The sequence below is a fragment of the Ictidomys tridecemlineatus genome, chromosome 9 (assembly GCF_052094955.1).
Source record: "Ictidomys tridecemlineatus isolate mIctTri1 chromosome 9, mIctTri1.hap1, whole genome shotgun sequence".
NCBI lineage: Eukaryota > Metazoa > Chordata > Mammalia > Rodentia > Sciuridae > Ictidomys > Ictidomys tridecemlineatus.
The window spans coordinates 29,444,100-29,459,903 of NC_135485.1; the positions used below are offsets into that span (position 1 = coordinate 29,444,100).

At 35.2% G+C, this 15,804-nt stretch overlaps 1 protein-coding gene across 2 annotated transcripts in view; it reads right to left on the minus strand.

Annotated features, from left to right (window-relative positions):
* Tmem156 (transmembrane protein 156) overlaps positions 1 to 9,262 on the minus strand; it is a 36,070-nt gene extending 26,808 nt beyond the window's left edge. The window contains exon 1 of one of the 2 annotated variants that reach the window (XM_005320040.5): positions 9,034 to 9,256. In XM_005320040.5, the coding sequence (XP_005320097.3) occupies positions 9,034 to 9,121 (88 nt within the window). In that variant the 5' untranslated portion in view covers positions 9,122 to 9,256. Of the gene's footprint in view, positions 1 to 9,033 lie in introns of both variants that reach the window. The other variant, XM_078021196.1, reaches the window with a different exon arrangement.
* Positions 9,263 to 15,804: the final 6,542 nt, after the last annotated feature.

Consider the following 15,804-nt stretch of genomic DNA (forward strand, 5'->3'; position numbering starts at 1 on the left):
TTACTTTTTTAAAAAATATATTTTTAATTGTTGATGAACTTTTATTTATTTATTTGTTTGTGGTGCTGAGAATCAAACCCAGTGCCTCACACATGCTAGGCAAGTGTGATATCGCTGAGCCACAACCCCAGCCCTCTTCCTGGTTATTTTTAAGTCTTATTCCTTACTCATATAATTTTTTTTTTTAGGCAGGGTATACTGATTTTACTCACAAATATTTTTTCTTTTAATTTTAGAGCTGGGGAAAAAAAACAGCTCTGTTCTTTCCATAACGTTATCTGTATGTACAGATGGCTGCTATTTCCCCATAGTACCTTGCAACTTATTTCAAACTTTGTAGATTCTTTTTAAACTTTATAGATTTTGAGACCCTTTCCCCCCAGGTTTATTAAGGTCTAATTGACAAGTAAAAAATCATATCTATTTACAGTATACAACATGGTGTTTTGACACATATATACATTGCAAAATGATTAAATCAAGCTAATAACATTCATCTTACTAATCATTTTTTGGTAGTGAGAACATTTACTCTCAGCAATTTTCAAGAATATGATACATTATTATTAACTATAGTCAGCATGCTATAAAAGAGAGCTCCAGAACTTATCCATCCAGACTGAAATTTATCACCTTTGACAACATTAAAGGACAGAGATAGGCTCTGTTTACATTTTTCTGCTCTTACTCATGTTTTTTGATACGATTTTTATTAACCAAAATAAACTAACTATTTATTTTATGTGGCATATCTCATAACTCCAATAACTTAATTCTTCAAAAATCTGATTCTGCTATTTGTTGTTTCTGTTGACTCTTGTCTGTTGAGTCTTTATGTGTTTTATGATTTTTGACAATATCTCAATTTTCTTGGAATTTATTTGGGAAATTATTTGGGGCCTGATTTGAAGACATCTCCTCCAGAAAGGATTAATTGGTTTACCTCTGGTGGGTATCTAATGGCACCATTGATCCCAATTAAATTAATAGATTATGAAATTAATTAAATGCTTAGGTTAGACTTTGAACAGCTCACAGGGTAATGACCTTTAATATTCAAATTATGGAGAAAAATATCTCAAGGCAGGCTTTCTCCTTACTCCATCCATAGCCAAAATGGAGACAAATTTTCTCAGAGTCAGACATTTTTTCCATTGCTTGATAGACAGCAGGAGCTTCAGAAACTACCCTAGGTCAACTGGGCACAGTGACACACACCTATAGTTCCAGCTATTGGGGAGGCTAAGGCAGGGAGATTCCCAAGTTGGAGACCAACCTAGGTAACTTAGAAAAACTCTGTCTCAAAATAAAAGATAAAAAAGGGCTCTTTTTAAAAAAAAAAATCAGTAAAATAAAAATAATAAAAATAAAAAGAGCTAAGAATGTAGCTCATAGTAAAGCAATCCTGGGTTCAATCCCCAGTACTGGGAAAAGAAAAGAAACTACCCTAGGCCAAGTCTTATTTTCTCAACATCTATGCTACTCATCTGTTAACTAGTTTGGGGGGAACTTTAAAAGGAACAGAGATTATTTCAGGCTATATATATTCTAAGTATATTCATAGAATATTCTAAGTATAGTCTAAGGAGAGCTTCAGTATATTCAACGAAAACTTACAGGTAAAATTTTGGCCACTAAAAACAATCACTTTGCAAAAACATTTGGCAGCACCTTATAAAATTAAATATATCCAATGCTTGTGTCTCAATGATTGAATGCTTGTGTCCCCTCAAATCCCCCCTCCCCAATTCATATGTTGAAACACTAATCCAAATATGATGATGTTTGGAGGTGGAGCCTGTAGAAGAAAATTAGGTCATGAGGGTGGTGTCCAAAAGAGCAGGATTACTGCCCTTCTAAGGAGAGGCCAGAGAGCTAGTTAGTACTCTATGTCTCTGCCTCTCTCTCTCTCTCTCTCTCTCTCTCTCTCTCTCTCTCTCTCTTATATACATGTGCCCTCTATCTGTCTTTCTCTCTCTCTTTGCCCTGTGTCTTCAACCCAGAACAGGGTTCTCACCAGAACCCAACCATGCTGGCACCCTGATCTTGAAATTCCACCCTCCAGAACTGTATGAAATAAATTTCTATTTCTAATAAGCAACCAATATACAGTATTTTTTATAGCAATCCAATCTACCTAAGGCAGCTAGCTATTCCACTGGCTAACCAATAAAAATGAAAACATAGGTTCATACAAATAACATATACAATAATGTTTATCATGATGTATTTATAGTAGCTAATAGCTGGAAATAACTCAGTGGATGAATTAATAAATGTATTTATTAATTTATATAATAAATTATTCAGCAATAAAATAAAAGAAAGTAGGGATGTACTCAGTAAAAAGAAAAATCTCAGAAACATTATACTAAAGAAGACAGATCAAAAATAGATACTAACTGACAAGTTCATTTATGTGAAATTTAAGATGGAACAAAACTTATGGTGGCATAAGATAGAATGTAGCCTTGGGGGCTAAGGGGCTATTTAACAGGAAAGGGCGAGTAGAATCTTTGTAGAGATAATGAAAAGCTGTATCTTATATGGAGTAGTAGCTCCATAAATACAAATGTCAAAATCCATGACTCTGAACACTTAAGGCCTTTCCATTTTATTATGTGTAAATCATGCTTTTAAAAAATATAGTCAGGCTGAGGGTATAGCTCAGTGGTAAAGCCCTTGCTTAGCAAGCATGAGGCACTGGGTTCAATCCTCTGTACCACATAAAAAATAAATAAATAAAATAAAGGTATTGTGTCCATCTACAACTAAAAATATTTAAAAATAAGAATTTCTTTAAAAAAAAGTCTGGGCTGGGATTGTAGCTCAGTGGCAGAGCACTTGCTAAGCATGTGTGAGGCACTGGGTTTGATTCTGAGCACCACATATAAATAAATAAATAAAGGTCCATATTGTGTTCTTTCTTTAAAAAATAAGTTAATCAGCAGGTACTGTTATAGTTGGGAGAAAGAAGTCAGGTTCTATTGCACTTAAGGGTGACTATAAAATAACAATAATGTACTATATATTTCAAAAGAAAAGAAAAGAGTTGAATGTTGTAATCATAAAGAAATGATCAATGTTTGAGAAGATAGATATTTACCCTGATCTAACCATTACATAATGTATACATGTATCAAAGTATCACATGATACCCCATAATTTTTTTCCTTGTGAATTTGTTCAAATATTATGTATTAGTTTAAAAGTTTATTAGTTTATTACAGTGTAATAAACACATAGTCAATTGTTTCTAAAGATCTTTCATCATTACTGAATATTCTGTAGTATTATTCAGCAATTCTAAAATATCAGCTGTGAGGATAGGAACCACCTTATGTTTGGCTGCCTTGGTTACACAGCCGTTTGTTAACAGGCTGTTTTCCTTTGTTCAAAAGTCTGCCTGTAACAACTGGCATAAACTCAAAAACTGTCAATTTCAATATGAAGAACTCAGATTGTATTTCCATTTGGGGACCAACAGTTGAAGCCTCTCTGGTAATACTGAGAAAGCTTTCTATATGATACTCATGCTGTGTATAAGTGATATATCCTTGATATTAACCAGATCAGAAGCCAGGGAATCTAGAGAAGATATGGAGTGATTCACAGGATATTTGGGGAAGACCATTAAAAATGTTTGCTGGGGACAGAGGCAAAGCTTTGCACTACTTTTAATTTATTGTAGTAGTATTTGAAAGACAAAGTTTTGGACATAAGAACAAGACAGCTGATTTTACTTGTCAAAACAAGGCAAATAAAATGTACATAATGAAATTACCCATAAACAAAGAAAATGGCAAGAAAATTACTCTGAGCAAAGAGACACCCATCTTTTAAGTAAAATGGTCGCAAATAAATTTCACAGACTGCACAACCTGAGAATTCTAAGTTTGTGATGAGATTTTATCTTTCAAAAAGATAAAATTAGGATAACACCTGGTGGACCTAAATCACAAGATGTTGTGAGGATCGGAAAAGAAATGTTTTCTTCAACAATGATGGGTTTTTAAAAATTTCCTTAATAATATGACTCAGAAAATTTTCTCAGACAACAGATAATCATTGAGTGTCCCCTAATATGATGGGTACTGTCTTAACTGCTTAAAATACATCAGTAAACATAAATAAATAGAAAGATAGATAAATAAACAAAAGCCTCATTTTCATGTAGCTTCTATTCTATTTTGGAGAAGTCAGATGATTAAAAAATACATAATAGGGGCTGAGGTTGTGGCTCAATGGTAGAGCACTTGCCTAGCACTCATGAGGCACTGGGTTTGATTCTTAGCATCACATAAAAATAAAATAAAGGTACTGTGTCCATATATATATATTTTTTTAAAAATATATATTTTTTAAGAATATTTAAATATTTTAAATATATATATATTTAAGAGTGGAAATGTAGTTTAAAAATACATAATAAACTAATAAGTTACACAGGTGATAAAATATAGATGATAAAAGAAATAGAATGGTGTAAGGGGAAGATACGTCACCACATTCATGTTTTACCGAAAGTCATCTTTTCCATTTAAAAAAAAAAAAAGATATATTAAGAGAGTTTTGCCCTCCAAAACAGGAAGACAAGCAGTTAGAAATATCCTGGGGTTGTTGGTATTGCAACTTATAGGTTAGTCAATAAGGCCAGTTCTTGAGAAACAGTAAAAACCGTCATGTTTCATTGCCTTTTTGCCAGGACACATTGTCTACGATATATACATAATCACAGCATATCCACTAGTCGTCGTTTTGAAACTGCAACAAACCCGTCCAGTTTTATTCCTTCTTCCTAAAGTTTTCAGAATATTCTCTTGAGCAGGATGCTTTGCCATGAGCAAGTTAATGTGTGTGTGTGTGTGTGTGTGTGTGTGTGTGTGTGAGAGAGAGAGAGAGAGAGAGAAAACGTGCGCGCACGCAAGCATGTTGGGGATTGAACCCAGAGCTTCACACATCCTAAGGTACCCCTGAGTTCAAATATTTAAAGAATTAAAGTGAGTTACTATTTGCAAGTGTTTGGCATGGTACATAGTACATGGAAATTTTTAAAAATTGTGAGCAGGGCATGGGAACACACCCATGCTTCCAGCACTCAAGAGGCTGAGTGAGGTGTGAAGATCATTGGAGTCCAAGAGTTCAACATCAGCCCAGACTACATAGTGAGACTCCCCTTATTTCTCTCTCTCTCTCTCTCTCTCTCTCTCTCTCTCTCTCTCTCTCTCACACACACACACACACACACACACACACAAAGTAGTTATTCCAAACCTTAGCGGGGTTAACAATTTTTCTGAACCAAATACAATGAAAATACAGTGCCAATTTTGAGATCAAGAATAACACATTAAGGAAATTAATTGTAGTAACCCTTGAAACACTGGTCTTTATAATATGTACATAAATAATGTGAATATATTCCTATGCTTCAGGGTTTATCCTATAATTTGTAAGTAAACTTCCTTTATCCATGGTTTTCTTCAGTTTTACTGTTCATTATGTATCATTTCCAGCAGAAAGTGTGAGATGGAAGGGAATACGAAAGCTAGTAAGCACGGTTTATGAGTTTTGGCTCTTAAAAGTAAGTGAAGAAGTCAAAACAGCTAGATAAAATTAGATTCGAGGTGTTTTCATCTGTGCTATTCTTGTCCTGCATCACCGCAAATCACTGGGAGTATATTTGTATGACTCCCAACCATTTCTGGTTTTAGGAATTTTTGAGATATTGATACTAGAATATTTTACTTAAAAATCAACAATAATCTTTGCTTCTATATGCTTCTGTAAGCAGGTAAGGAGGACTATTAGGTGATCATTGGAATAGTGCCAGTTGTTATTTTCCTTGGCCAAAGGAAATAGAAATGAATATCCTCCCCAAGACAAGCCTGAAAGCTGTGTTCATGTTTCTATAATGCTGTTTTTACAGCCCAATCAGTATTGACTCTGATTTTAGGACTGTCTCTAATTGCCTGCCAGTCTTCCCTCTGGCTGAAACTTCTCAAAGGAAGACTTACCTTTCATTTTTGCAACCCCACATTCCTAACACAGGTAGCCAGTATTGTGATAAGTGAAAGAATAAATAAATGAAAGAGCCTTGGGGTTTACATAGATGTTAAACAAGTCTCTTAAGCACTAAGTCCAATAAAATCATATTGATGAAGTTGTATTTGGGAGCTCCATTTTTCTATAATTGCAAAATATATCCATTCTCATCTGTATTTCCATTATCTCCATGAAATCTAAGTGTGTTAAACTATTACATTAACTGTGGTATCTTAGCTGCCTTTTAAATTAATGGAAAAGTTAAAAATACTGCTATAAAAGAGATTATCTTGCCAGTGCATACCCAATGCAAACTTATTAAAAGACTTAATGTTTAAGAAATTCCCCTTCTTAAATAGCGTACACTGCATAATTATGATAATTGAATATTCCTACTAATGATTCGAAGACTCAGATACATTCTTGATGAAAAATGATCAAACATGGTGCTCTATTTTTAACTTAGGACTTCACAGGGTTTATTATTTTGAAATCAAATCTATTAAACTTCATGAATACATTACTCCTCATTAAGATTCCTTTTGAATTCATTTGACATATTAAAGACAGGGTATCAGTGAATAATTTATAAGTAAAAATCATCTTATGATATTTATTTTAGAAATTAAAGCAAATAGAACATTTTCTATGAAGGAGGAAAAGCGAAACAAGTAACTGGCAAAGTAGGACTAGACAGGAGAATGTCAAGGTTAATTTTCCCACTTCTAGAACACTCTTAGCTTATTATTGAAATAATTTTGCCAAATACTTTATTTGTGAAAGACATTGGTTGACAATTCAATTCATTTTATAGGCCAACTGATATTGTGATTAAAATTAATTTAGTGCCAGGCGGTGGCATGTGCCTGTAATCCCAGTGGCTCAGGAGGCTGAGACAGGAGGATCACGAGTTCAAAGCCAGCCTCAGCAAAATCAAGGTGCTAAGCAAGTCAGTGAGACCCTGTCTCTAAATAAAATACAAAACAGGGCTGGGGATGTGTCTCAGTGGTCAAGTGCCTCTGAGTTCAATCCCTGGTACACCCCACACACACAAAAAAAAAATTAAAAATGCAAACAATTATATTTAAATTTCCTTAATCAACATAGGACTACATTAAATGAGGCTACACGAACATGCTCCTGATGATCCATAACCTTAAAAAAAATAAAGCATTATTATTATTATTACACTATTGCATGGGCAAAACATATTACCTAATAATCAACCGTTTTCTTATAGTGACTTTGCAAAATTCCTTCTACCACCAAAGGGCATCAGGAAAAAAACAGTGGTGTTCAAACATTCTTGTTTGTTGGTCCCAAATAAGGATCCTTTGAAACAAATTTCAATAATTCCATCACCCCAAAGCATTTGAAGAAACTATTATTTTCAGTTTGGGAGAGCAGCATTGGAGCTGAGGAAATTAAGAGAAACATCCCAATCAAAGATAGCTAATTATCATCAAGATGAACTACTGACACATTACTGTTAGGCCAGGGAAGTTTGGCTAAGGTGAATTTTATAAAAGCTCTTTTCTTCTACCCACAAAAACAAGGGCCTCCAGGGGCTCTTCCCTGTGAATTTCTGAGCTGCACTTGACATCTCTCTGTTGCCACTGTCCCAGAAGGCCAAGTGTCACACTCAGAAAGAACTAAAAAAACTGTGCATCTAACCAAAAAAAGAGGAATGTTGGCAGGCTCTTGGAGTCACTAGTTCTCATAAAACACTAACCAATAGTTAGCAAATAGGGCATTATATCTTTTAATTTCCTGGTTTTCATTAAATCCAAATGATTGTTAGGAGGCGATAGGTATCTACCTTATATAACTATTGAATGAGTTTACTCTCAGCCCACAATAGCTTAAAAATAGATTTTCTTTGTTCTAACTATTCTCTGTGTAACACATTTTCACCCAGGGAATTCAAGCATTAAAAATATATGCCCTGATTGCTTAATTTGAACAACATCATGGCGGCAAACAAAAAGAAATTTTAAGAATTCAATCGCTTGCAAAATTGCAGTTGTGGTGTTTATTTAGCAAAAATATTTTTATTCGGCTACTTAGCATCATTTAATATGCAACATTAAATAATCATTGCAATATGGCATCAAATATAATTAGCAAAAGCATTTTTATCAGATGACTTAGCATCACACATATGCAACAATAAATATTCATTGCTGAAAATCATCAAATATAAGTTTTTCACTGATTTAAATAAATTCATATGATTTCTACTTAATGATAGAGTATATTTTTTTCACTTTTTTCCTAGTAAGTGCTAGACAGCACAATTACATCTAAACATTTACATTACTGTGTCTTTAAATCTTTTACATCTATTTTTCTAAAGTTTCAGTGATCAAGTAAGAGTTCTCTGAAGTTTTTACAGAATTAATTTTGTTCCATTTTTCTCTAGTCACAAATACACACACACACACACACACACACACACACACACACACCTGTTTAAATTTGCACCAATCTCATTATATCTAAATACTCTTATTTTTCCAAAAGCAGCAGTAAATTATTTGCACAAAATTGTTGTGATGGGGGGAATTCAAGCATGTTAGCTTAATAAATATTGCTCTCTCTATCAAATAGGTTCAGAATGTAAAAGCATGCTTAAAACTGTTTTGAAGGAAACTTTCAAAGAGTGAAATCATGTGAAAAAATGGTTATAAACTCAAAGTTTGAAATCTAGACTACAGATTTTAAATGTTACATTTCATTATTATGAAGTGTTTCCTTTTATTTTTATGTATGCTACAAGAGCTAAGTACTAAGAATTCACTGTGCTATATAACAGTCAACTAAAATTACAATTTCCTTTTGTTTTACTAGTTTTCAGACACAGCCCATGCAGCATGTGTCCGAAAGGATCTTTTCTGTGACCATTAACTGACAATTTTTCAAATTAAGAAAGAAGAGCTAAAAAAAAAAAAGAAAGAAAGAAGAGCTAAAGTACAATTATACACTCACCTTTTGGTGTCTTGAAGTGTTCTGGCAAAATTAAAATGAACGTGATCACTATTGCCACAAACAATTTAAGGAGAGCTGTTTTTGTCATATCTATTCACATGACACCAGCGTGCTCCATGCGATACATTGATGGTGTGTTGCTTCCTCCTTCAAGTTTCATCTCTGCAGTCCCTTGAGTTAGTACAGTTCACCTCGTACTCACTTCCTTCTGAGTGAGACTTTAGAAAAAAGAGGCCTTGATCTAAGACTTCTTCATTTAGAGTCACTTTCCATTTAGACAACGGTTCTCTAATAAGCAATTTTAAATAATCTTCTAAACAGGAAAGACAAATAAATGACCTAAAGAAGCAAAGGGATCTTGTCCTCATGTAAATTGGATCCTGTCTTCCCACGTTTAATAACCTGTGAGAGTAAATACAAAACCTACAATATACTTTCCAAAAATAAAGCTGAATTTCAGTCATGCCCAGGCTGTATGGACAGCATCCATTCACTTACATATGAAACAATTATTGATCCCTCCCAAGTGTCAGGTGATGTGCTGGATTCTGGTGGTCAGGAAACAGTAGTCTGGAACACAGTAGGTAGTGCAAAATGTAGTGATAAACTAAAGATGCGTGCAAATATTTGGTTCTACTTTACTACCCTGTATATGTGCAGTAGAATGGAACTCATTAATATTAGGCCTTATAACACCATGATTATTGTTACAAATTCCATATTTTCTGCCCATTTAAAAAATAAGAACTTTCATTATAGTAATACCAGTGAAATAAAAGCCTTCATCTTAGAATAGAAATGAAGCATAAAGATACAGGTCAGGCAACAATCCTCAGAGGGATCCTTCATTGTTCCCATCTCCCAAGTTTCACTAAGTGATCCATGAACAATCTACTCCTCATTTGGATCCTGTTTAGATTCCCCCAAACATTCTGACTCTTATTTATGAATACAAACAAATTCTAATCATAATTTTACTGAATTTATGAAATGTATCAAGCAAGTACTTGATATAACACCATTAAGTAAGTAATTTCTTGAACAATTTCTTTTCAAAGCGACTAAACCACTTCTATTTTTTTCCACTTTAATTTGATTTGATTGCAATAATTGTGTTATGTTAATGCCTATTCTTTTTCCGTGTTAATTTTAGAACAGTGCTTTGGTTCATTTATTAATTCTCGTGTCCATATCAAACTTTGTTGGTTGGTGACCTTTCTTTGTGGTAGTAGTTTTTCCAAATCTGTCGGCATGATTGCACATGTGCGCCTCCTCCCCCCCCTACACACACATACACACTAATTCGCATACATGACCCTGCTCCCTACTAATCTGACCTACTAATCTGGCCGGTTGTTATTCTTGGGCACCTGAAAAATATTTTTCTCTTAGCATCTCCATGGGGCCTTTGTCTTGTCTGGGCTTATGTGTTCTATACCTGGTATCTCTGGTGATATCTAGATGCTTGGATAACAGGAGAGTAGTCCAGGGGCCCTAAGTCCCAGGCCACAACCTGACTGCTCTGAGAATATGGTGGATTCAGATCCCACAGACACACTATAATCCACTTGCTGGCCTTGGTGTTTTATCTCTGAATTAGCAAATCTTGAGAAAATTAAGTATGCCCTCAGGTATTTCAGGAATCTTTCATTATTTTCTTATATTGCTAATCCAATTTTATTAATACTTTTAACATTCTGTCTATAGTTATTAAATTATTAGCTGAATGATGGTCAATTACAAGTTCCAAATATTCACTATGCAGTTTGTGTTTTTCAAGATCCAACAGCAAGTGTTAAAAACAAAGGATCAGGGCTGGGGTTGTAGCTCAGTGGCAGAGTGCTTGCCTTGCACATGTGAGGCACTGGGTTCAATCCTCATCAACTCATAAAAATAAATAAATAAATAAAATAAAGGTATTGGGTCCATCTATAACTAAAAAATATTTTTTAAAAAACAAAGGATCAAAACATATTGGTTTTTTTTCCTGTGGATAATTCATCCACTGAAATGTTTTATAACTGAAATTATTGGATCACAAAATAGATAATTAAATATTTCCTTCTGAAACACCAGCAATCTCTAAAACTAAAGAATCAAGCTAAGGTTTTTTTGTAGGCAATTCATCTTAAAATGAACAAACATAGGTGTGCTGACCTTTGATTCTATTTAACTTTTAAAAAGTTATTTTTAAGAGAACAGAAGTAACAGGAAAGTTGGCAACAAACCCAGAATAGACAGCATTGAGTGATACATAAGCAACTTTTTTTTTTTTTTTTTTTTTTTGGTACTGGGTATTGAACCCAAGAGTGCTTAACCACTAAGCCACATCCTCGGCCTTTTAAAAATTGTTTTTAATTTTTTATTTTTGAAGCAGGGTCTTGCTAAATTGTTTACAGCCTCTAGGCTGTTTCTGAGGCTGGCTTTGAACTTTCAATCCAATCCTCTCAGACTCCCAAGGCACTGGATTACAAAACTGTGCCACCATGCCTGGCAAACAATTAAAAAAAAAAAAAAAAAAGATGTTATTTGTGGCTTTAACTTCTACACTATGAAGGTCAGAGTTATAGCAAATGCTAAACCTCTAAGTTTATGAGTCTGGGTCATCATTAGAATTTAATCTGCATATTGACCTTGGGAACTGTGGGAAGCCAAGGGGACTCTTGGAAGGTGAGAGTAGAGAAGGGTGTCCTTGCTGCCTGGCCATTCTCTTGTGATGTCTCCCTTGCATCTGTGCTCCACACTATTATAGCTTCTGTTACCTGTGCCATCACCTCTCGGTCACCCAAACTTGAAAATGCTGCAGTAGTTATTAGTAAGGCCTACATTCAATTTTTTAATGGCCCATGGATGGAAGTTAATTCACTAAACCATACTCTATGTCATTTTAAAAATTTTATATGCAACACCATGGTGGGAAGATTCACATCTATAAAACTTTATGAGTCTGATTATAGAGTAGAATTACTGAGAAGAAGAGTATGAAGATATCTAAAGTTTTTAATTCATCGAACCAATAGTCTCAAGCAAAGTTGTGCTCACATCCACTCTACCAACCACACATGAGAGTGCCCATGGGTCACCAAACTTCATTAGCCATCTTATTCTTCGAGCCTTTGATAATTTGAAAAGACTAAAGTGTTTTTTTGTTGGTTTGCCTTTCTTTAAAGATTTCTCATATTGGCTAGCAATTTTAATTTCTTCTCTTTGTTAATTGCCTATTCATGTCTTTTATTGGAGCATTTGTGTCTTTCTTATTGACTTACAGGCCCATTTCTCTATTGGAACATGTGCCCTTTGTCATATACACTGCAAACATTTTCACAGGTTGTCATTTGCCTTTTCGTTTTGTATGTGGTATTCTTTTTATCCCCTGTGACAGATTGTAAAATATCTTGCATTCTGTACTTAAAAGTTTTTTTCTGAGAAACACAGTTCTCCCTCATTGTATTTATAATATGAAAAATAATTTATAGTTTATCAGATAGTTGTTTCTTCTTAAATACAAACTTTACCTGTAGCCTAATTTTGGCTGCCTGACTACATACCAACAAGAACTGTTGAGGCATGACCATCTCCCTAACACGGGAAACATCTAACCCTGTAATAACTTGTTAGAGTTGATAATAATACCCACATTTTCACAACTATGCTTAACAATTTCCAAAGAACCTTCACAAATATTAGATTATAAAATGAGACTCTAGAATTAGTCAGTGGCCACAAATTGCAATTACTCATCCACTGTGGGCTTCTGCATCTTATTTCAATAAAGGAATAAGAGATTAATAAACTTAAAATACAAGAGGTGGTTGTTATTGCATTAGTGTTTAACTTCCCTGTCTTGTATTTCATGTCTGAGACCTAGTTTCTCAAAATCCTTTAATTTGTCTGTACCAGAAGTCTTAAATAATTTTACTTTGTGTGCTAGATACAAATTTTAAAATGAGAGAAATTTTATTTCAGGGAGTTATTCTACCAGGGAAAGTAATAACAAAATACTTTTAAAAGATAAAAAATAACAGCCTTAAAACAGTTGGTTTAAATGTAACTTTTATATAGTTACCTATTGTTATAGAAATACACACATATATACTTTATATGAGGAATTTTCTATTTCTTTTTCCTAGATGAAACTACCCTCAATTCCTTCATCATATTCTGTGGAAAGATTTTTGGGGGATCAAAAATAACAGCAATAATCATGACATTTATTGAACATCTACTGTGTGCTACTGTACAGAATCAAATGTTTTGAATGGATTATTTTTATTCAAGCCCCTAGCAATTCTCTAAGGGAGTTACTATCACTAAACCAATTTTAAAGACAAAGAACAGGATGTATAGAGAAGTCAAATAACATGCTCAAATCACACAGTTAATGAAGAGTAAAGCTAGACTTCGAACCCTGAGGGTCTGACCAGAGTTAATGATCTCAACTCCATTCTGTGTCATCCTTCCCTCTGGAGGTTTTTGAGAATTTTTGTAGGAAAGGTCATTACTAAATAACAATAGAAAACACAAATGTATCCCTTACTATGTGCCTACTCCATACTAACCCAAGGGTTCTCAATGGTGCACTATTGACATTTTAGACCAGGTATTTCTCTGTCATGAGAACTGTCCTATACACTCACTCTAGGACGTTCAGCAGTAGATGCCAGTAGTAGTCCTCCTGATCCCAGTTTTGACAACAAAAAAAAGCATCTCCAGACATTACCAGAAGTCCCTGGGAGGACAATATTGCTCCCAGCTGAAAACAACCACAGTAAGCAATTCACTTATATGAAGTCATTAAGTCTCCACCACAACCCTATCAAACAGTTACCATCATTATTTCCATTTTACTCACTTCAGGTTAGTTCTATTTTGAGTAATCTAATCATCCAGAAAGTGAATTCAAAAGACAATCCATAATCTGGATCAGCCTAATTACTTCTAATTGTATTACTTGCAGATAACCATCTACTTTGGCTACACAGGAATACTTAGATTAAAACATTTTGTAGGGAAAATAATCTCTTTTTAATGAGATCTGCCTGAGTGTGGAGAGGGTCCTGGGAAATTCTGATCTCCTCATTCATTTTGTGATTCATTCAACAAATACTTACCAAACACATAAAATGTCTGACAGCTTCCTGATCCCTGGAAATCTGGTGGCAAACAGGCAAAATTCTCCCCTCACATTTAAGTAGAAATGAACATTTGAATGAGAAACCATAATCAAATAAATAATGGAAATAATTTGTTTCCGGGTAATATTAAATATTCTAGGGGGGGAAAATCAGGCAAAGTATGTGGGTAAGATGTGCTAGCAGAGAGTGGGGCAGGGTAACCTGTTTGTTTAAAAAGGATGTTGATGCAGGTCGTGTATGATCCCATTTATGACACTGGGGAGAAGGCGGAAACACAGCATCAGAAAATAGATCAGTGGTTGCCAGAGGCTGGAGGTGGAGGGATCGGCTGACAAGGGCACAAGGGAATTTTTAAGATTGTGGAATTGTTCTGTATCTCTTTTTTTTGCTGGTGATTATGTAACTAACAGTGTTAGTCAAAATTCTAGAACCGTGCACAAGAAGGGGTGAATTTTACTATATGTAATTTATAACTCAATAAACTCAATTCATCCTCCCCTCTCCCTCCCCCCACCCTTCCCTCCCTCCCAACATATTCTGTTTGATGTTTTGGGAACAGAGATAATTGAGAAAGGAATTATAGTGATATTTCTGAGTCTGCCCCTCTCCCCAGGCTTAAACTTCACAGAAACTTAAACTTCATAGAAGAGAAAGCAGAACAGACCAGTAGGAGACAACTGAGATACCTAGTTCCCCAAAGAGGTTGTTGCAAAGAAGCCCAGGGCATGAGGCACCCAGGAGGGCACCCCTGCAGCAACCAGGCCTCTCAGAAAACCAGGCAAGGTGCTTGGCCTTGTGCAGACATGGGCTGTGGTTCACTTGGCGTATTTCTTCTCCAGAGAGGAAAGTCTAGTTTGATCTGATCTGCCATCTCTGTGATGAGAATGGCCAGAACCCGCAGAGTCCCCCTCACTCCAGGCCTTCACACACAGGCCTCCTCAGAGGTGGCCCCCTTCCCACACACAGCCCGCTTGTGGCTGCTTTGCCAACGCTGTCCCTACCCTAATCACCTGTGGCTGGAAGGCAGCCTTTTCTACTCTCACACCTGGCTGCACTGAGATAGCAGCCCTTGCAGGAAACAACCTGTTGGAGCCACTCTCCTTAAAGGACTTGAGCCAGACACGTCTATGTTGGAAGACTCCAAGGGAGACAGGAAGGGAAATGGGCCCTGGAATGGATTTCTAGAACCACTATCACACTTCAACCTTTGTCAATAAAGCTTCTGGCAACCAACTTGACATTAAAATACCACTCACACTTTTTTTTTGGGAGGGGGGATACTGGGAATTGAATTCAAGAGCACTTAATCACTGAGCCACATCTCCAGTCCCCTGTTCCCCTTTTTTATTTTTTTTTTTATTTTGAAATGGGATCTTATTAAGTTGCTGAGGCTGGCCTCAAACTTACTATCCTCCTGTCTCAACCTCCCAAGTCCCTGGGATTATAGGTATATGCCCCCTCACCCAACTAAAATACACTATTTTAAAATCACATGCATAAAGAGAATAGAACAATCAAATAGAATAATCAAAGCATTCTTTATGCTGTTAGAATAATATAACAATCTTTGACTCTTCAATGAAGAAAAATCAATTGCTCAAAGTCTGAAATTATCAGATCTAGTAGACGCAGTCTC